This window comes from Sarcophilus harrisii, chromosome 3 (assembly GCF_902635505.1).
Source record: "Sarcophilus harrisii chromosome 3, mSarHar1.11, whole genome shotgun sequence".
NCBI classification, from domain to species: domain Eukaryota; kingdom Metazoa; phylum Chordata; class Mammalia; order Dasyuromorphia; family Dasyuridae; genus Sarcophilus; species Sarcophilus harrisii.
In genome coordinates this window covers 514,723,738-514,747,157 of record NC_045428.1, presented here as the reverse complement: position 1 = coordinate 514,747,157, position 23,420 = coordinate 514,723,738, and the positions used below count along the sequence as shown (strand labels likewise).

Here is a 23,420-nt window from a genome sequence, read left to right as displayed (position 1 = left end):
AAATTATTTTACAAAAAGATTTAACTTGTTTCAACAATAATTAATATATTACATCCTGATTTGGGGGGTAAATGAGAGGTACAGCACAAGGTGATTAAGTGTTAATTGGCAATTAGTAGAAAGAGAAAAAAAGCAAAATATAAATTATTACAATAGAATATTTACTTAGTGGAATCTATAATCTGTCACTGTTTTCTATTTCTTTGAATCACTCCACCAACTAATCAATAACGATCTATTCAATACCTACAATCTGAAATAATAGTAACACCTAATATTTATATAGCACCTTAAAGTTTGCAAATATTATCTCATCTGATTCTTAAAAGAATTTGTAAGATGATTATTTTTTATAATCATTTCACAGAGGATGAAACTGAGGTTAAGAGTTATTGTGACTCGCCAAGGATCATATATTTAATAAATATCTTAGGTAGCATTCAAACTCGGGCATTTCTAACTCTAAATCGTATCTTATATGTCTTCTAAATAACCTAGCTCATTGAAAATATAAAGAAATGAATAAAACATAATTCTAGTTCTCAAAGAGCTTACAAGATGTACACAAATATTTCTAATAAAAAAAATCATCTGAAACTGAGCATAAACTACAACTAAAAATTTAGCTAAATTTTTAGTTGTAGTTTATGCTCAGTTTCAGATGATGAGCTCTCCTTTATTCTTAAAAGAACAATGGTGCAAAATGCAAAAATGGGCATCTTGAATTTTTATTCTTTTCAAATTTAACAGTTAAATCAATTTAATACTTAAATGATTAAACTTAAGTAAAATTAGTAAATTGCCATCTTGGAAATATTGTGGCTTTACTTATCCATATAGAAAGGTTTTGCCTCTGCCACCTACTCCATGAAGCCTTGTCTTTAACATTCTCATTTCAAGTGATTCGGTCTTCTTCTGTATTCCTATATTACTTAGTCTGTATAACTCACAGAGGATACAATACTTGTTGCCTTGAGTTACTGATCATTTTAACAGTAGTGTAACAGAGCAGAAAGAACAGTGAACTTAGAGTCAAGGGACAGCTGAGTGGGAATGCTGCCTTTGATACTTAACACATAAGTAAATCACTTAATCCCATTTCCCTTTAGTTTATTCATTTATAAAATATGGGCACCAACTTCAGCTAATTTATATAAATAAAATGCTTTAGAAGTTGAAAAGTTAAAAAATCTGCACATTGTGTTCTAGTTCAAAACTATGTTTGCCTTAGGTAGTTGCTTTGTTATAGCATTAAAAACAGTAGTTAATTCTTAATTCACAATCTGTAGTGATTTAAAAAATATATATCAAAGGTAATAAACTTTAAAGACACTATTTAACTTTAAGAAATTATTCCTTCTATAAAAATATGAACTACAAGGAGGTTTTTAACTCTACTTAAAAGGCCTCTAATTCATATTATTATTCAAAAGTTCATATATATTATTCAAAAGTTAAGTAATTTCAAAAAGTAAAGGAGTAGATGTCCAGACAGCTGGATTCAAAGGTATGAGCTTAAATCCTGGCTGCAATATTAGGTAGCTTTATGAACTGGGTAGTATCACTTTAGTTTTCTCTGAATCTCAGTTTTCTTCCCTTCAAAATGGTAAAGGACCCTTTCAATTCCAAAGTATTCTGATTTAACATCATTCAAAAACTGAATGGGGGGTGGGGGGGAAGGGAGAAACATCTTCCTCTGTAAGACATGAGATAAGCAAAAAAAGTTCCCAAATCAGAACATCAAGAGGACAGCAGTTAGTCATACTTTGAAAGATTTTTCACTAATTGAACTTTTTAATCACCAAGACAATTTTCATCAGCAGAAAGTATTTAATGTAGTCCATTTTACAATATAAAATCTAAGGTTTTCTTTGCTATGTTTTTGTTCTCACTATGATATCATATTCCTTTTATATATTAAAAAAGAGTGTTATTGATTAAACACTCTAGTTACATGGCATGATGTCATACAGACACTAGACTGGAGAGGGCACTGTTAGTTTGTGTTTACCAAAATATAAAGTAGAGTAAGGTAACTATGAATTATTGTTTATGTGTCTCCTGATTATTTTCAACTCTAACAGATCACAAGATAATATACAAGCCTATTTTATTATATGTGAACATCATCTTCAGTGGCATTCAATATATATTTGTTCATTTTATCTGATGTGAGAAGACAATAATTGTGGAAATTACACTAGGCAGTACTATTCTTGGCCTTTACATCAATATAACACCATCATAATGGTGTTATATTTTATCTTTTGAGAAGTTTAATATTTCCTATGACTATATAGGCAAGGAGTATAGAGTATAATATATGTATTAGTAGAAATGCTATAGACGGAAAGAAGAAAGGGAAGGAGGGAGGGAAGACATGATACATAAAAATCTCTAGGTATTTATGGTCATATTAAATATTCTTTACTGCACAGAATCAAGGAAGTTGCAAAATCAAAAACAACTGAAAAAAGAAACTGTCAAATGAAGGGGAAATATTCATATGAAGTATTATGATTAAAAAATGTTCAAGATAAAGAAACATGGTTTCAATATTCATTATTTTTCAGAAATGAGATTCAGAATATGAAGAATTTTCAAAAGAAACATATTAGTGAACACTATACCTCAACAATCACATAAAAAATTAACTAAATCACAAATAACAAAAAACTTAAAATAACTATGGAATCACATTAGTCATCAAACTGGTAAAGATGACAAAAGAAAAGGAAACTTTCAATCCTGGCTAACTGTAAAATGAGAGGCACTTTTATAAGCTACTTGTAGAACTATTAAATGGTCCAAACTGTCTGAAAAATAATATGAATCAGGCATAAAAAAATTAACTACCTTGCTTCTTTTTTCTTCCACTATGTGAAGTCCACTATGAGTATATACTTCAAGGAAACTAAAGGCAGAAAAATATATTCCAAAATATTTATTAGCACTTTTAGTAAAAACAAAAACTCAAGGGGAAAAGTAGGCTGGAAAATATATTTTATGGTACAAACTGTATAGCCTATATAATAGAAAATTTTAATATTATGGTTCATTAAATCAAAATAAGCCAGTTCTTGTCTTTTAGGACAGTAATTTCTTAAAGTGGGGCTTTCAGAAAATATTACGTAAGATACTTAACATTTTTCCTATAATAATTATTCATTTATGACTTGGAATCTCCAGAAAAGCCTTTCTTGGATCCACTCAATCCACTGATTATGTTCTTATTCTGTTTTTGCCACCTTGACCTTTATAATGCATACTATACTGTCATATATGTTTTTCTTACTATGCAAGCCCACAAGCATTTAAGAGTTTACTATCTGCCAGAATTATACTAAATAAGCATTAGGGATACAATGGGGAAAATGATTCCTGTTCTCAAATACTTGATTCTAATGGGGGAAAATAACATATTAGCAACTGTGTACATATAAAATATGTGCATATGAAGCAAATGGGAGGTAATCTCAGAGATAAAGCATTTGATGGAATGGGAAAAAAATGAGGAAAGACATCTTCCACCAAAGAGGATTTGAGCTATACCTTGAAGGAAGTAAGGAAAGTCAGGCAGTAGAACTAAGAATAAATTAATTACAATTAGACTATTATTTCCTCTTAGAAAAACCACGGATTTAATCACTTTATATTTCTTCTGAAAATATAAGACATATTTTGGAAACTCTAATAATAGTTATTAAATGAATATATATACATATATAAATTATACATCTATAGTATTTATAGATATACACACAGTACCAATTGATCAATAAGCATTTATTGTTTACTATATTCCAAAACCCAAACTAAGTTTTGAGACTAAAAAAGAAAAAAAATGAAAATTTCTGTATTCAATGTGCTATTATATGAGACAATAAATACACATATAAGAATAAACAAAATAAAAATATACAAAATAAATATAATGTAAATGGAGAGAATGAACTAGTTTTTAAGGTAATTAGGAAAGGTCATATGTAAGAGTTGATGTTTAAGCTGAATTTTGAAGGAAAACTAGAAATTCTAGAGGCAAAGTGAGAAGGAATTACAATCCAGGCATAGAAGAAAGCCTATGGAAAGGCATGGAAATGAGATGTTGTAGTTTAGGGGAGAAATAGTAAGAAGTTTAGCTGGACAGAAGAGTGTGTGGAAGGTAACACGGTCTAACTGTGAAGAGAGAACAAAGAAAAGCTGTGAAAGGTTTTAAATGCTAAATAGACAGATTTTGGCCTTACAGGCTGGGGAGTTTACTAAGCAAGGGAATGGAAGAGTCAGATCTATACTTTAGGAATATTACTTTGGCAGCTATGCATACAAACACAGGTATTATACTAAAAGATGGGAACAGTGGCTGTTGAAAAAGCTATCCAATTTTATTACATAGACTAACACAGTTCTGAGAGAATCCATTGAGGGGATGAGCCATTCTGGATTTTCATTTGGAACTTTGCAAGAAAAATGACTAAACTGTCCCATTATTTTTCATTCTGTCAATTCCACTATCAAACATATACTCTAAGGAAATAAAAGAAACAAAGATCTAATATATACCAAAATACTCATAGCAATAGTCTTTGCAGTAAAAAATGGTTGAAAAAACTATGGCATATGAACCTAATCAAATACAACACTATTATGACTAAAAAATAGAACTAGTAAAATAATATTTATGCAGACAAAAATGTAAATGAAAAATTACTAAAGAAAGTCAGACTAAATAAAAAATCAATGAATGTCTGAAAGGAAAGATAATAAGATAGACAACTTCTCTTCTTTCCTAGTAAGAAGAAAAGGGAGGTAAAAGGAAGACTACCAGGGTAGAAAAATACATACACCATCAAATATCAGGCACTATTTTAACTTTTATTTGTCACTAAGGAGGAGTCAATCTAGGGTTAAATTAAGATGGTGTAAAGAAAAAAGGTATGGAGAGGATTCTGGAAAGATGGCAGGGTAGGTTGGTAAATTTCAAACTTTCCCAATTTTTCCCCCAATAGAACAAAAAATGTGCCTTAGAGCAAACATAGACTGGTGAAAAACCAAGAAGACACTGGGACAGAAAAGGGGTCCTCCCAATACAACAAGATAAGATCTGAAGAAAGACCCCAAGCTGGGATTAACCTGTGTTAAGTGCAAACACCTCCAGGCTAGCTCCACAGAAACATCAAGAGGGAACCCTGTAGGGCTAGTTGGTTGTAGCAGGAGCCTCAGCAAGAACCACAGAGACTTTCACCTCCCAGACTGTTTGTTAACTGGGGGTTCCAAGTTTAGGAAGTACTTTGAGAAGAGTGCTGCTGAGAGCTTACCCTGGGCTAGAAGAAACCAGCAGCTGGTGAGTGCAGAAGGCACAGGGCTGGGTGACTATTGGCTGGGAGTACTTGCAAGAGGGTGGAGCTCTTAATTTGGGGTTCCTGATCAGAGGGGAGAGCTGAAGGGAGCTTGAGGTACCATGTTCCCATCCCAGGATTAGAGGTGCTTACACTAATATCTCTTATTAAAAAAAAAAAATCACCAATGAGCCAGCAAAGAAGAAAGAATCCCACCACTGAAATATATTATGTAAGAAGGAAAGATTGGGATTCATCTTCAGAGGAGGACATTATAGTAAAATAAATAAATAAAAAATTTCTACCTCAAAGAGTAATTTGAAATGACTCCCTGTCCAGAGAGAATTTAGAGAACTCAAAAAATAATTCAAAAATCAAATGAGAGACACATTGAAGAAAAACTAAAGAAAAAATTAAAACTAATAAAAACAAGATTATGAAAAAAAAAGTTAACCAATTAGAAAAGGAACAAAGAGTCTCAAAGCTGAAAATATTTCTTTGAAAATTAGAATTGGACAAGGGGAAGCCAGTGAAGCTATGGGAGACCAAGAAATAACAAAACAGATTATAAAGAATGAAAAGTAGACAGAATGTGAAACAATTCATAAGAAAAACAACAAATCTAGAGAACAGATGAAGAAGAGAAAATATAAGAATAATTGGACTGCCAAAAAGTTGTGACCAAAAAAAGAGAACTAATCCTAGAAAATTGTCTTGGAGTGATAGAACATGAGGGGAAAATAGAAATAGAAAAAGTCCACCAATCACCCCTCAAAGAGATCCTCTGTGGAAAACACATAGGAATATTATAGCCAAATTTCGAAACTCCAGATCAAAGACAAGATTTTGCAAGAAACAAGAAGAAAATTCAAATACGCTGGAGGTACAATTAGAATTGTGCTAGACTTATCAGCAGCCACAATAAAAGATCACAAGTCTTGGAATCATATCTACAAACAAAAGAACCAGGCCTGAAGCCAAAATTTTCATATCCAGCAAAATTATCTATAACTTTGAATGAAAAAATGGACATGCCAAGGAACTTACAGATTTTCAGGAGTTTCTACCCAAACTTAACAGAAAATTTAACATATAAGAGCCAATCTGAAAGAGCAATTTTAAGGAATTCGACAAGAACAAACTGTTTAAACATGAACAAATTGTTTAAGTTTTTTCTTCATGGAAAATATATACGTTATGTTTAAGATTTACATCAACAATAGGGTAAGCTCAAAAGAAAGACTGGCAGAGTAAAGGCAAAAATAGTAATCATTATACAAATGAGGTGCAGAAGAAGAATAGACACAAAAATATTAGAGGGAGGAGAGGGGCCATAGTCTGAAAACCTACTCACATCAGGTATGGGTTGAATAGGCAACATTACATTTATAACATGAAAGGTATAGCACTCTCCAAAATCTATAAAGAAATAAGGAAAAAGGGATGGGTGAATGGGGAAGCAAAAGGTGAGGAAAGAAGACAAGGGAGATCCCTGGGTAGGGTCAGGTTAAGTAATAGTAAACCAAGTTATGGAGCAGAATTTAAGAAAAAAGCTAGCAAGGAGAGGAAAAATGTGTGTATGTGGGATATGTGTGTGTGTGTGTGTGTGTGTGTATATACATTTGTATATATTAAATATATATTAAATATATTGTATATAATATATTGTATATATTAAATATATCTTTAATATATTAATATATATATATATATCTATAATATATTATATTATATCTTTAGTGGTGGGGTGAATAAAAGGGGGGGGAAAGAATAAAGTAAATAAGGTGTGCAGCAGAGAACAAAAAGAATAATTTACAAGAAAGTAAAGACAGACACTCGTGAATATAATTTCCTCTACTAATATATATACTTTCTTAAATTGGTATTTGTTGTTATATATTTTGAATCCTCCCTGATATTCTGCTGGGCACATGATAATTGTTCTCTTTTGTTTTGTTTCATTTTGTTTTGTACTGCTTTTCTGTTTTTCTTAAAATAAATTTGGGGCAAAAAAGAAAAAGGTAGCAATAAAACTAATTTTGAAATATGCATGTAAGAATTATGTACATTTACAAATTTTTACACAGTACCTTGATTTCTATTTTTTGTCAAATTGGGACATGCTATTTCTTTATATATATCAAGAAATCAAGAGGCAACACATTATTGATGAAAGAAATAAAATTCTATCTAACAAACTGAAAATTTCAAAGTACATTAATAGTTTGAACTCACTTCTCCATTTCTTAAAGTTGTGATGATTCCTCGCGCTACTCCCATTCTAAACAATGTTTCTGTGGCCTGTAATTAAAAATAAGAAGTAATATTTTAAAATATGAACTTATTTTATATGATAAAGTTTATCATCATAAAATACATATCAATAAAAATCGTTTAGCAAAGAACCATAAGACACTGATGTTTAGTTCATCAATTGAGGAATGACTAAAAAATTCCTGACATATGAAATTTACTAGGTTATTCTTGCACAGTAATAAAGTATGCATATAAAGAATTCAATGAATATAGGAAAACTTATAGGAAGTATTATGGTATGAAATAAACAGATCCAGTGAAGCAATATAAAAAAGGAATACAATAGCAGAAATGGAAACAACAAAAAATCAAAGTGAATTCAGTACTGACAAAGAAGTTCTGCTCTGGGAAAGAGAAAATGAATCTTTTCCCTTCTTTGCAGAGGTGAGGACTATGCAGGTGAAATATTATAAGTACTATCAGACAAAACTGTAATATTGGTTGGTTTTGCTAAACTTGTTCCTTATTTTGTTTGGTTTTTAAATAATTTGTTTATCCTTAGCAGCTTTCAGAGCTATTAGAAATTAAAAAGATATAAAAAGATATCAATGCATTTCAGAAAAGAAATAAAAATTAACCATCTCATCATTAACAATTTACTTAAAAATATCGCACACACACACACACACACACACACACATACATATTGCATTCTTTATATGACATAAGAATCAGAAACTCTGGATTACAATAGTATCCCTGGTTCTAATCATATTAATTGATTAAAAGATAAAATGTTGAATGGCTCTATATCCTTTATCCTATTCTCCTCATGGAGAAGATGGCAATATGTTAACTAGACCATACTACAAAAATATAGATTTGAAATTGCTTGAAATACAAAAATATACCAAATGTGGTCATTAATCAGTCCATATAAACTTGAAAGAATGTTTTTAGTGGACTTTCCAACCATTCTTTTCTTTGTTCTGTCCTCTAAGATTTCAATAATTTGAATTAATGCATAGATAGCATGTTTATTAAATTTATGGATGGCACAAAGCTGAGAGGTATAGCTATCACATTTTGATGATACAATGCAAAAGGCTTTTGATAGACTAAAATTGTGTAACTAGTAAAACTATGTTTATTTTTCTTAACTTTTAAGTCATGAACATCAGGCTTAATAAACATGCATCTTAAGTATCGGAATCAGGGATAGAAGACTAAGCAAAAAACCAATTGAAAGGAATTGAGTTATAGTGATATAAACATTCAAGACAATATGATATCCTCCCCCAAAATCAATCGTTAATCTAATCTTAGGCTGTACTGAAGAGCTTAGTATTCAAGACTGTAAAGCTCATACTCTTTCCTAAGTAGACCACATGTGGCATGCTGCATTCAATTTCAGAGTCACACTTTAGGAAAAGACATTGATAAAGTAGGAAATATCCAGTATATTCAAGGAATCTGCTGAATATCTCAGAAATAATCATATATATCAAATGAAAGAACTAGGAATATATAACATGTAGAAAAGGCAACTTGAGTAAAATACAAGATTATAATTCTTAAGACAATGAAAGAATTCATGAGAAAAGGAGACATGAAGCAATGAGTAGTGCAGAGTAAAACTTAGGTTTGAAGTAAAAGAAAACTTTTTAACCTTTAGAACTATATTAATGTACAATGGAGTATTTTAGAAGGTAGTAAGATTCTCCTCAGTGGAAGTCATCAAAGACTAGACAATCCCCTATCAAGTTCATTGTACGGACAAGTCTTATTCAAGAAAAGTTGAACTAAATGGTGTGCAGAGTCCTTTACAACTTTGATTGTATGATAAAGTAAAGAGCTCAAAATGAATGAAATTTCAACTTCAACAAGATTTTCTGAGGAAGTTGCCTAGACTCAAGAAGACTTAAGTTTAAATGTGACCTTATATACTAACTCACAACCTTCATCTGCCTTAATTTTTTTCCAAAAATAAAATAAAATTGAGATAATAAAGCATCCCATTTGTGAGGTTCAAATGAGAGAATAGTTGTAAAGCGCTTAGCACATGTTTCTTGAGCCCAACATTCATTACTTAAAAGTTAAGAAGCATAAATATGGTCTTGCTACTGCCATCATTTTAGTCTATCAAAAGCCTTTAGGATACTATCATAAAAGGTGAAAGCTATACCTCTCAGCTTTGTGCCACCCGTAAATTTAAAAAAACATGCTATTTGTGTATTAATTCAAGTTATTGATATCTTAGAAAGCAGAGCTAAGAAAAGAATGGTTGAAAACTCCACTAAAGACATTTTTTCCATGTTTACAAGAACAGTTAATGACTATTTTTGGCATATAATACACATTTTATAAAAGTTCTGTTTTCATTAGCATAACATTATATATGAAGATACCATAGAAATTATTTTATCAAAACCTCTAATTTTACATGTGAGGGAACTGAGGCTCAAACTATGTCAGTAATTTATTGAGGTCATACCAATTATTAGTAAAATTATGATTAAAAACAGGTTTTCACAACTGCTAGGAGCAAATACAATTGCCATAGTTAAGTACTTAAAGCTGTTCACACCTGCCTACAACTTTTCAGGAGTATTAATGGCTACAACCTTTCCAGGAGTATTAATAGTGTCAGAAAAGTCTTAAGAGCAGATTTTAAGACAATAGCTATTAAATAATTCCTTATTTAAATATCAAGACTAATATTTTTATAATTAAAGGATATTTAATTCAATATCATCTGAGCTTTAATAGCTAAATAAATATCAAACATTAATACATTAAAACATCACTGAAACTTTTAGAATATACAATATTATTCTCTCTTCATGCATTTAGATCAGGAGTTCTCAAACTATGCCCGAGGGCCAGATGCAGCAGCTGAGGACGTTTATCCCCCTCACCCAGGCCTATGAAGTTTCTTTATTTAAAGGCCCACAAAACAAAAGTTTTTCTTTTTGCTATATGTACTATATACTATACTTACTATACATACTATATATACTTCCAGCCCTCCAACAGTCTGAGGGACAGTAAACTGGTCCCCTATTTAAAAAGTTTGACGACCCCTGATTTAGATCTACCCTAATTCCCTGCTTCATCTCTGCCACTGCCTAGGTTCCTTCAACGCTCAGCTCACATATAAATTCTTTAAGAATAATTTCCTGATCTCATCACCTCTAACTTATTGCCTCCCCCTCACCCAAAGATTTACCTTGCTGGAGGTAGGTTTAAGACTTTGAAAACAGTTTTTTAGATTCATAATTGATCACCATTTCTGTCAACATGAGAACAATGATGGTAGTATCAATTTAAAAAGATATATATTGATTTATACATCTGCCAGAGAATTGTGATGTTTAGTCCATAATGTTTCTGGCTTGTTCCTCCACTATAATTTTTTACTTCTGGTTTTCTACTTTTAATAGTCACTTTTATTCTTTTTGTTGAAACTTTTTTTTAAAAAAATAATGGCTTTTTTACTTTGCAAAATACATTAATCTTTCCAGGCTCTTCTTAAATCAACCTGCTCACCATTTCATATAGAACAATATTCCATTACTTTAATGTACCATAACGTATTCACCCATTCCCCAACTGATAGGACATCTACTTAGTTTCCAATTCCTTACCACTTACCACTACAAAATGGCTTCTACAAACATTTCGTGCATATTTGGGTTCTTTTCCCTTTTTCATTATCTCTTTGGGATAGAGACCCAGTAGTGGCACTGCTGTACCAAAGGATATACACAGTTTCATAACTTTTTGGGCATAGTTCCAAATTGCTCTCCAGAATGGTTGAATCTATTCACAATTCCACCAATAATGGTTTTTCCATTTTCCAAAAAAATTCCAGTTTTTCCACATCCCCTCCAACATTTTATCATTATCTTTTCCTGTGAATTTAGCCAATCTGAGAGGTATGAAATGGTCCTCAGAGTTATCCAAATTTACATTTCTCTAATAAATCGAGATTTAGAGCATTTTTCATATGATTAGAAATAGCTCTAATTTCTTCATCTGAATTGTCTATTCATATCCTTTGGCCATTTATCAATTGGAGAATGACTTGTAGTCTTAAGTTTGAGTCAATTCTTTATATATTTTAAAAACAAGGCCTTTATCAGAAACACTAGATGTAAAAAAAAACTTTCCCAGATTTTTGATTCCCTTCTAATCTTGACTATATTGGTTTTGTTTGTGCAAAAACTTTTTAACTTAATACAATCAAAATTATTCATTTCATAATGTTCTCCAGTTCTTCTTTGGCCATAAATCCTCCCTTCTCCACAGATCAGAGAGAGGTAGATAATCCCTTGTACTTCTAATTTGCTTATAATAGCAATCTCTGTCAAAATCATGAACCCTTTTTGACCTTATCTTAGTATAGGATGTTAGGTGTTAGTTAATGTCTAGTTTCTGCCATACTATTTTCCAATTTTTCCCAGCAGTTTTTCTCAAATAGTGAAAAACTCCCAGAAGTTGGAGTTTGGGGGTTTATCAAACACTAGATTACTATAATCATTAAGTATTGTGAATTGTGAACCTAACCCGTTCCACTGATCCACTATATTATATCTTAGCCAGTACAAAATGACTTTGATAATTACTGCTTTATAATATAGTTTTAGATCTTTAGGTCACCTTCCTTTGCATTTTTTTTTTCATTAATTTCCTTGAAATTCTTGTTCTTTTTGTTCTTCCAGGTGGAATTTTGTTATTTTTTCCTAGCTCTATAAAATAATTTCTTGGCAGTTTGACTGGTATAGCACTTAATGAGTAGATTAATTTAGACAGAATTGTCATTATTACTCTATTAGCTCAGCCTATCCATAAGTACTTGATATTCTTCCAATTATTTAAATCTTTGTGTGATTTGTAATTGTGTTCACTTAGCTCCTGGCTTTGTCTTGGCAGGTAGACTCCCAAATTTTTAAAATTATCTACAGGTATTTTAAATGGGATTTCTCTATTTCTATTTTAAATGGGATATTTAAATGGGATTTCTCTTATGTCTTGTTGCTAGACTTTGTTGGTAGCATTTCTATATGTTATTTATGATTTATATGGGTTTATGTTATATCTTGCAACTTTGCTAAACTTGTTAATTGCTTCAATAGTTTTTAGTTGATTCTCTTAAGTATACCAATCATATCGTCTGTAAAGAATGATAATCTACATTTTGTCAAATGATATTTCTTCATTTATTGCTATAATCATATGATTTCGGTAGTCTGGTTGTTGATGTAGACAATTACGCTAATAGTTTTCTGATATTGAACCAGCCCTAATAATGAACCAATCATTCCTGGCATAAATCCTACTTAAGCATAATATATTATCTTGATGATAAATTGCTGGAATTTCTTTGTGAGTATTTTGTTTTTGACTTTTCTGTCAATATTTATTCTATAATTTTCTCTTTTTTGGCCTTTTCTGATTTGTATCAGCACCTAGGTCATCAAAGGAATTTGTTAAGACTCCTTCTTCCCCTATTTTTCCAAATGGTTTATATAGTATTAGAATTGTTCTTTAAATGGTAGAATTGACTTATAAATCCATCTGGTCCTAGAGATTTTTTTCTTAAGGAGTTCATTGATGGCTTGTTCAATTTCTTTTTTTCTAAAATGGGACTGGTTAAATAATGTATTTCTTCATCCGCTAATATGGGCAAAGTATATTTTTATAAGTATTCAGTTATTTCACTTAAGATTATCAGATTTATTGACATACAATTGGGCAAGATAGCTCCTAATTATTGCTTTACTGTCCTCTTCAATAGTGGTAAGTTCATGCTTTTTATTTCTGATACTGGTAATTTGGTTTTCTTTTTTCCTTTTTCTAATCAATTAACTAAAGTCTATTTTGTTGAGTTTTTTCATAAAACCAACTTTTAGTTCAATAGTTTTCTTACTTTCAATTTTACTAATCTATTTTCAGAATTTCAAATTTGGCATTTGATGGGGGGAGAGGTTAATTTTCTCTTATTCTAGCTTTTTAAGTGTATGCCCAATTCACTGATCATCTCTTTTCTATTTAATTCATATAAGCATCAACAGAGATATAAAATTTCCCCTAGGAACTGTAAAGTCTGGGTTCCCTTGAGGTCTCACAATCAGCCAGAGTCAGGATAAGCAAAAGTCCTTGGTCTTTAGGGGAAGAAGTGAAGGAGATGGACAAAACTGCCAGCAGTTTTGCCAAGGACCTCTCTTCAATTCTCAAGTCCAGAATCTCCACCTTTCTCCTTGTCCTGCAGCCAAGTGAAATGTGGCCTCTGTCACCCCACCCTCTAATCCTTCCCTAGGATTATCTTTACACCAAACATTAAGCCAGCATCAAAGGTAAGAAGAGCCATTTATCTAAACATATGCTAATAGAGTCATTATCATATTTCAAATAGGTAATTAGCCATAAGTGCTCAGTTGTCAGATTCAAGTACACCTATTCAGATTCAAATGCACCTATTCAAAGTTTCAACCCTTTACAAGGAACTACTTCAGCTGTATAGCATAAGTTTTGCTATGTTGTCTCATTCTTTTCTTGGATGAAATTATAGGCTGTTTCTATGGTTACTTGTTTCACCCACTCATTCTTCAGGATTATTTAGTTTCCAATCAATTTTTGGTCCATTTTCCCCAATTTAAAAAATTACATGTAATTTTTATTCCATCATGATCTGAAATGCATTTACTGCATTTCTGCATTTGATTGTGAGGTTTTTATGCTCTAATACATGGTCAATTTTTGTGTAGGTACCATACCACTGAGAAAAAAAGTATATTCCTTTCTATCACCATTCAATTTTCTCCACAGATCATACCTATCAAATCCTATTTAAAATTCTATTCATCTCCTTATCTCTTTTACATCTTTATTTTGTGGTTAGACATATATAGTTAAGACAAAGGGTCACTGAGATTCCCCATTAGTATAGTTTTACTATCTAAATCTTATTATAACTTACTTAACTTCTCTAGGAATGTGGATGCTATGCCACTTGATGCATATGTATTTATTATTGATATTAGTTCATTATCTAAAGTACCCATTAGCAAGATGTGGTTTCCTTCCTTACTTCTTTTAATTAGATCTATTTTTGCTTGATCTGATATTATTTTGCTTGATCTGAAATCAGAATCGCTGCCTCTGCTTTTTTTTTTTTTTTTACTTCAGCTGAAGCAGAATGGATTCTTCTCCAGCCTTTTACCTTTACTCTGCATTTATCTCTCTCCTTCAAATATGTTTCTTGTAAAAAAACATATTGTAGGATTCTAGCTTTTAATCCACTCTGCTATCTACTTCTATCTTATGGGACAGGCTATCCCATTCACATTCACAGTTAAAATTATTAACTCTCTATTTCCCGCCATCCTATTTTTTCCAAGTTATACTTTTTTCTTTTCTTTCATCTTTTCTCTCTTCAACAGTGCTTTGCCTCTGACCACCACTTCCCTCCTTCTACTCTCCCTTTTTATAGCCCCCATTTCTATCCCTTTCCCCTTCTACTTCTACTTTCCCTTCTATTAGCCTTCCCCTATCCTTTCCCCTTTCCCCTCCTACTCCCCTATAAGGCAACACAAGTTACTGTAACAAACTAAGTATGTATGATATTCCCTCTAGCCAAATCTGGTGAGATTAAGTTTCAAACAATGCTCATCCCTCTCTTTTAATTCTTTTTTCTATAATAGGTCTTTTTGCCCATTCATGTGACCTCATTTAACCTCCCCTTTCTCTTCTCCAAGTACAATTCCTTTTCTATCCTAAATTTCTTTTTTATATCATCACATTAGGGTAAACTAAGTATACTCCTCTCAATTACCCAAAGGTACAATTCTCAAGAGTTATTACACTTATCATTCCATGCAGTGATGTAAACTTTTTAACCTTTAAAAAACATTTTTTTTTTCCTTCTCTTTTAGTGCTTCTCTTGGGTCTTGTATTTGATGATCAAATTTTGTATTCAGCTCTGGTCTTTTTATAAAAAAACTGATTGAAAATCCCCTATTTCATTGAATATCCATCTTTTCCCTTAAAAGGCAATACTTATTTTTGCTGGGTAATTGATTCTTGGTTGTATTTCAAACTCCTTTGCCTTTGAGAATATTTTATTCCAGGCCCTTCATTCCTTTAAAGTGGAAGTTGCTAGGTCCTGGTTAGTCTTGATTGTGGCTCCTCAATTTTTAAAATGTTTCTTTCTGGCTACTTGAACTATTTTCCCCTTCATCTGAAAATTCTGATATTTAGCTTGGAGTTTTCACATTTTGAGATTTCTTTTTAGGAGGTAATTAATTGATTCTTTTAATGACTATTTTACTCTCTGGTTCCAAGTTGTCAGGATAGTTTTCCTTAATGATTTCTTCAAAGATGTTGTCCAGGCTTTTTTTTTCCCCATAGTGGTTTTCAATAGTCCAATAATTCTTAGATTACCATTCCTGGATCTATTTTCCAGGTCAGTTTTGTTTTTGTTTTTGTTTCCCCCCCAATGAGACTTTACATTTTCTTGGGTTTCTTTCTTTTTTTTAATTTTTTGGTTTTATTTGATGCACTCTTGATGTCTCATTGAGTCATTCACTTCTATTTGTCCAATTCTAATTTTTAGTGAATTATTTTCTTCAGTTAGCTTTTTTACTTCTATTTTGCATTTGGCCAATTGTACTTTTAAAGAAGTTGTTTTGTTCATTGGATTTTCTTTTCCATTTCATCAATTTTTTAAGAAACTGTTCTCTTTTTCCATTTTGCCAATTCTATTTTTCAAGGATCTTCACTTGATCCTTTTTGAACTCTTCTACGAAAGCCTTTTGAGCTTGAGACCTGTTCATATCCACCTTTGAGGCTTCACCTGGAAGGACACCTTCTGTGTCCTCTTCTGGGTTGTTTTTTGTTCTTCCCTGTCTCCATAGTAACTATCATCAGATTTTTTTTTTTTTTTTTTTTTTTTGCTTTTTTGCTTTTTTGCTCATTTTTAAAGGTTGAGATCTGCTCCTAAGGCACAGAGGAGATTGTTCCAAGCTTCCTCTCCAAATCAACAGGGGCTTCTCCTCATTATCTGCTCTGGGACTGGTAGGACTGCAGGCTTCCTACTACACTGGATGGGCCTGGCTAAGTCTCCCCTGTTATACTGGGGTTCATGGGCTCACTATTTGCCTTCTATAGTTGCATTGTAATCTCACAGCTAATATGCTAATTCACTGACTTTCTGAACCAAGAAAGAGTAGCCAATGGTGGTGTATTTTGGCTGAGTCTCCCACTACATTCACTGCACTAGGCCTCTTCATTCTGGGCCTCCCCTCCATACCTGTACATTTCCCCCATGCCCAACTGAGACAGACCTTTCCTGAAGTTCTTCCAAGATATCTTAAGCTAAAAAATTATTACACTCCAAAGATTTGTGGATTCTGTCACTCCAAAATCCATTCAGAGGTTTGATTTACATTCTGAGGAAAGCCAGAAAGAGCTCAGGCAAAGTTCTGTCTACTCTCCACCACCTTGGTGCCACTTAAGTTTTCTCCTTTTAAAAAGAAATCTCTTAATGGATTCTTTGCTATCTTATCAATGTTGTTGCTAAGACACTAAAAGTAACTTTCTCTTTTTAGTCTTATTTTCCCCTTTTTTCTAAGATATATTTATTTTCTGCTTTCAGAACTTCTGCCTAGTTTTTATTATTATTATTATTATTTGCATTGGGATATTTAGGGTTTCTGACTTGTATTAAGTTTAGAAAACCTATAAATCCTTAAAAGTTGTCCCAAAACACAGTCTTTGATTAATATTTTACTTGAAAAATGATTTTTCTTTAATGTCATTTCTTTTTGCTTTTCTTCTTCAAAATTATCCAATATATTTGTATTTTCAATTAGTTATTAGCTCTTGTTTCTTTGGTGAAGATCACCAAGTATTCCTGCTCTGCTAACAATCTACAAAATACTACTTTCATAATTCTTATTTCTCAATTAAATCATTCAGTAACATTTGCTATGGTTCCATCTTCTTTTCAAGATCTGCTAGAAACTAGCCTTATTCATTTTCTTTTGTCCTTTAACATTGATTTAAAGATGCTTGCATTCATAATAGATGATTTGAAGCCACATTCCCTTTTTATCAATATTTTCCCTTTTGGTTTACCTGTGTCAATTCAAAATCTTTAGCCAAGTTTTCTTCTTCCTAAAATCTCGGGTCATTTCAGTCATTATCTTTATATTCTATTATCACTCATTTTTTTCCCTCCTTCTCTTTATATGGCAGTTTCCCTAGGAGCTGAATCTCAAAACTAGACCTCTCCTTCACAATAAGAGATTCTTTTTTTTACCGGCTTTCACTGGTTTCTGCTAAAGTGACTTTTGAAGATACAAAAATCGATACTGCTAAGTACCAGTCCCCAGATCTAAAGTTTCAACAAATATGCATTTTATTTTCTTAAACAAATTAAAATAAGCTAGACTCTATACTACATGCAAAGATGAAACATAATTGTCCTAACTTCAAGTGACTTAAATTCTTCTAGGTAGGCACAATATATAAATGGAGAATTAAGTTTAAAAATACATGCAAAATAAATACAGTCATTACTTAGATAATATCAGGAATCCAGGAGATCAGCAGATCTTACATAAGAGTCATTTAATCTGAGCTTTATACTGAGGTCTCTGAGTCTCTGTGCTTCAAAGTCTATTGCTCTGTTTACTGTTATATCACACTGCCTGCTTACATGAACTGAGATTCCTCAATGAATGTTTAGAGAAATGAACTAGATAGTTCACATCAATAAGATTAATATTTATATAACATTTTGTGTTTTGCAAAATAACTTTTTTTCTGAATAATCTTACAAATAATATTATCCCAGTCTTTGAAGGGGAAAACTGAGATTTGGAGAGGTTAATTAATTTACTTACAACACTATAAATGTCAGAGCCAATAATGAAACTCAGATTTCTAATTCCAAAAAAGCTCAGCACTTTCTAGAATATTCTACCATGCTGTCTCCCAATCAGATGATCTCTGAACTGTTTTTCAGCTTCAACAATTTGTTATTCTGTGATTAAGTTGGATGCTACAATCATGTTTTACTCCTAAGAACATGAATTTATTTTGTAGCTCCTTTAAGCACTTCGAAAATTCTATTATTTGTTCCTGAGTCATGTATACATATCTCAGATCCACTGTTAAACATTCTCCAAAGATATACATCTCCTTTATCTTTTATATTCCTCAGTATTAGATACTTAGTCAATACCAGATGAAATTACCTGAATGAATTAGCTATTTCACAACACAGAGTTCATACCAATTATAGCTTTTAGACTCCTACAGATATTATTTTAATACCCATGTCATGCTGTCTTATATAATATTTAAATGTTTGCTAAACTGAGCTTAATATATTGAATCTAAATTATTTCTCTGATTTTTTAAAATGCAATGGTTTATTAATATTACTGAAGTGTAATAACTATGTATTAGGGATATAAATGGGAGATCAAGGAGGAGAAAGTGTTTGTAGAAGTATGCAACAAGAGCAGAACAACCTCAAATGATTAAGGTGCTTACATCCCAAACAGTACATGAATTCTTCACTATCTCAAAAGATTCAAAGACTTCACTCAATCTTTTATGCCCATCAATACTGATGAAAATGTTTTCAGGAAATTATTTCTATAGAAAACCAATAGGTTATACAACTTTCTTTTCATTTAAGTCAGATGTTTCCTATAATATATTTATTCTTATACAAGTACTGTGAGATGTAAAAGACATAATACAAGACTAATTCTTGGCACTTGTAAACCTAGCATCAAAAATGTCTTGGTTGAAACTAATTTATTATTACTAACAAAATTAATGCTATACAACTTCTAGCTAAAATGGAAGAAAGGAAATTAAGAAACCATCCAGAAGCTCCTGACTGGTTGAAATTGTGCTCCCTAAAAAAATAACATCATTGAGGGAGGTCAAAAGAAAAAAGAAATGCAGAAATTGCCATTTTGTAAAATATATTTTTTTCCACATAGAAAGCCTTTGATTAGGAATAGTCAGATATATTAAGCTGATTATTATTTTTACTGCCCAGTAATTCCATTACTTTATTAATCCAAAATTTAATTTCAATAAACTAATCCCTTAATATACTGCTACTTTTAAAATTGTCACATTGCTTTTGATGTATTATGTCATTGAAAAAAATTTGAAAGGGGCTTATTTAACAAAAAAAATTGTAGATAAATTACGCTACAAGTTGATCTATCCAGAATTCTGTTAACTGGAACGAGATTTTTAAATAAAAGGAAAGTAGTACATCATCAAAGAAAAATTAGGTTTTTTTCAGTACAAGATCAGTGTTAAAGATATTTTATTAAGATACAATTATTTCAAAAATTATCTGAAAATAATCAATATTTTACCATACATTTTTTAGTAATCCTATAATAAAGGTTTAAAGCATTGTTCTGTCAATAGACAGCTAAATACTACCTTGCAAGAGAAATATTAACAGAATTAGATTAGCCATAAAAAGTTTAACTTTTTTACATTTTACCACTTAATTCTTTTATATTTCTATAATGAAATCTAAAGTATCATGTAAAACCATGATCTTTTAAATGAAATCACTGAACAAAACCAAGGGGAAAGAGTCATTAACTGATTCATTCACAAAGCATTTATTAAGCATTACTATAAGCAACAGATTATATAATAAGCACTATACCAGTCCCTGACCTCAAGGAGTTTATAATGGATCAGCAAGAAAAACATATACTCAAATAAGTACATACAAAATATATGGCAAATCAATAAAAAACTAACTTGGGGTACCAGAAACAAGAAACTTGAGAAAATCAGGGAGATGGCAACTTGAGTTGGGATTTGAAGAAACCTAAGCATTTTCAGACATGAAAGTGAAAAAGGAAGACCATTCCGGGTATCAGGAACAGTATGACAGTATGTGCTGATGCACAGAAGACATCAGATAAGAATGTAAAGAAAACAAGAAATGGACTATTTTAACTAAAACATAAATTATTAACTAGAACAATGAACACCTTTCTATGTTTTTTTAAAGTGTTTGTTTTTTGCAGGAAACAAGGATATATCTCTAGCAAAAGAAATGTACCAATTATCAACATGTAGTTTTGCCACAATCACAAAACCAGCAAACAAAGCACGGCATCAGATAATTTTATGAAGAAAAAGAAATGTATTTTGTTATATTTTAAATTGTTCCATTTTCCTAAATCCACTATATTAAAAGATTAGTTTAGTTTATTATTAAAATTATTAATGAACAAGATTGATTATGCTTATTATTGCATTTGTAAATTTACAGAGTTCAGAATGATAAAATATGAATGAAAAATTATCTCACTAACAAAAAATTAGCTATTGAATATTTCCATGCTAAAAAAATAAATGAAGCGGTTTTACTCATCTAAGTAATATATTTTACGTAAAAGATGAACAGGGAGCAGCAGCTAGGTGGCACAATGGATAACATACCAGTCTTGGAGTAAAGAGGATCTCAGTTCAAATTTGGCCTTACTTACTAGCTGCATAACCCCAATTTCCTCCCCCCCCAAAAAATAATAATAATGAACAAAATTCAAAATACAACATAAATGCAAAATTATTAAAATTATTTGGAAGTGGGTTAAAAGTAAGTAAAACAATGAAAAGTACCTCATAAGCAAGAATCAAGTGTGGGGAATATCTCAATAACTAAGTAATCAATAACTCCAAGAATATAAATTAATTAGGGAAGAATTTCTTGTTTGACAAGAATCACTGGGAAAATTGGGAAGCAATCTAGCAAAAAAAAAAAAAAAAAAAATTAGTTTAGACCAGCTCCTTACACAGTATACTCAATAAATTCAAGATGTATATTCAAATATAACAGACCACTTAATTAAACAAAAATTAAGGAAAGACTTTTCACAACTAAGAATGTGGATGAAATCCAATCAATCAATTAACATTTATTAATTGCCTACTATTGCCAGATCTTGTGTTAAGCAATGGGAATACAAAAGTGGCAAAAGATAGTCCCTCCTCTCAAGAAGCTTATTATCCAAATAGTAAGTCAACATACAGATAATTATATACAAAACAAATTATATAAAGGATAAATAGAAAATAACTAACTGTGGAAAAAGAACAGAATTAAGAGGAGTTGGAGAAGTCTTCTTGTAAAAGATGAGATTTTAGTGGGGTTTTAAAGAAAGCCAATGAAGTTGGGGCAAAGTTAATAAATAAGACAATTGCAAGCATAGAGCACAGAGAAAATGCCATGGTAGGGATATGACACAAAACAAAATAACTAAATGAAACTGAAAAGGTTTTGCATAAGTAAATATAAAAATCTTTTCATTAAATATATCTGAAAAGGATCTAATTTTTATAATACAAGGGAATTAATACAAATATCTAAGAATAAAACCTATCCCCAATGGATAAGTAGTCAAAGAATATACATAAAGTTATCAAAAGAATAAGAAAAATCAAAATCAAAATAAATCTAAGATTTCACCTCACAATAAGCAGACTGACAAAAATAACAAAAGATAAAAATAATCAATGTTTCAGGGACTCTAGAAAGTATTAAAATAATAACAAATTATTGGAGGCATATACTTTTGGCCCAAAGATCCCACTTGGAGGCATATTCCATGAAGTGGTTAAAAACAGAAAGATCCCCCGTATATTTTAAAACAGTGTTTTCCTCTGGTAATCAAAAAAAAAAAAAAAAAAAAGGAATAAGTTGGTCTCCATCAAGGGGGAGGTAACTCAATAAATTCTGATAACTGAACAGAATGTAATATTACTAAGCCATAAAACTACAATTATAAAGCATTCAAAAAGAATGAGAAAACTTAAACTAATACACAGTAAGGTAAGCAGAACTAGAAAAACAATATCAACAACAGAAGCAATGATTTAAAAAAAAATTAAAAAAAATAAAAAATTGGCTCTGGAATACATCACTATTCCTCCATTTGCAGAGGTGAGAGACTAGAGATATGAAATATTCCACCAACTATGACAATCAATGTGTTCATTAATTTTGGTGAATTTATTTTTTTTTTCTTTTTCTAATTCAGTGATGCAAGATTTACTGAGTGGAAGAAGGGGAAGAATAAGAAATGAATGTGATATAAAATTTAAAAAGTTCTTATCGTTAATTAGAGAAATGAGAATCAAAATAATCTAAAAGTTTTGCCACCAAGTTTCATCTGCAAATTGTCAACAACAGCAGTTATCTGTAGAGGATCACAGAGAGGGAACTCTGGGTGAGGTATGAGACCCTTCAGCCCAGAGGGAACCTGCTAACAATGTCTGGTTCGGCTCCCCATCTCCCCTAAGGGCTCTCAGCCTTCCTGAGAAATCAGGGGGCGGTGACAATCCATGTTGTGATTGAAGCAGAGTGATACCAGGTGGAAGAGTGATACCAGGTGGCAAACTATATATAATAGCAAGTTGTTTACATGGTCCCACATGTGTGCAGTATATATACTTAGTGCATGCCCAGTGTTGTTTTGCTTACACAAGGGTATGAGGGTATAAAAGAGGGAAAGAACTGGAATAAATGGACTCCATATTTCCACCATCCTCAGAAGTCCTGCCTCATTTTTCCATTAAGACAGTATATTTTATTCATCCTAGCATGGGGGCTCTAGAAAGCACGGTACTTTGTCACCCCAAATTAGGGGCTCTAGAAAGCAGGACACAACAGTTGTCAATGTTGGAAGGGTTGTGGACAGGCAAGAGAAGTACAGTGTTAGTAAAGCTGTAAAATGATACAATCATTTGGAAAACAATTAG

General features: G+C 31.5%; 1 protein-coding gene across 3 annotated transcripts in view; it reads right to left on the bottom strand.

The window, feature by feature from the left end:
* Positions 1 to 23,420, bottom strand: part of TMEM135 (transmembrane protein 135) — a 299,882-nt gene that overhangs the window by 164,481 nt on the left and 111,981 nt on the right. For all 3 annotated transcript variants that reach the window (XM_031961900.1, XM_003764592.4, XM_031961901.1), the window contains one exon: positions 7,572 to 7,637. In XM_031961900.1, the coding sequence (XP_031817760.1) occupies positions 7,572 to 7,637 (66 nt within the window). The remainder of the gene's footprint in view (positions 1 to 7,571; positions 7,638 to 23,420) is intronic.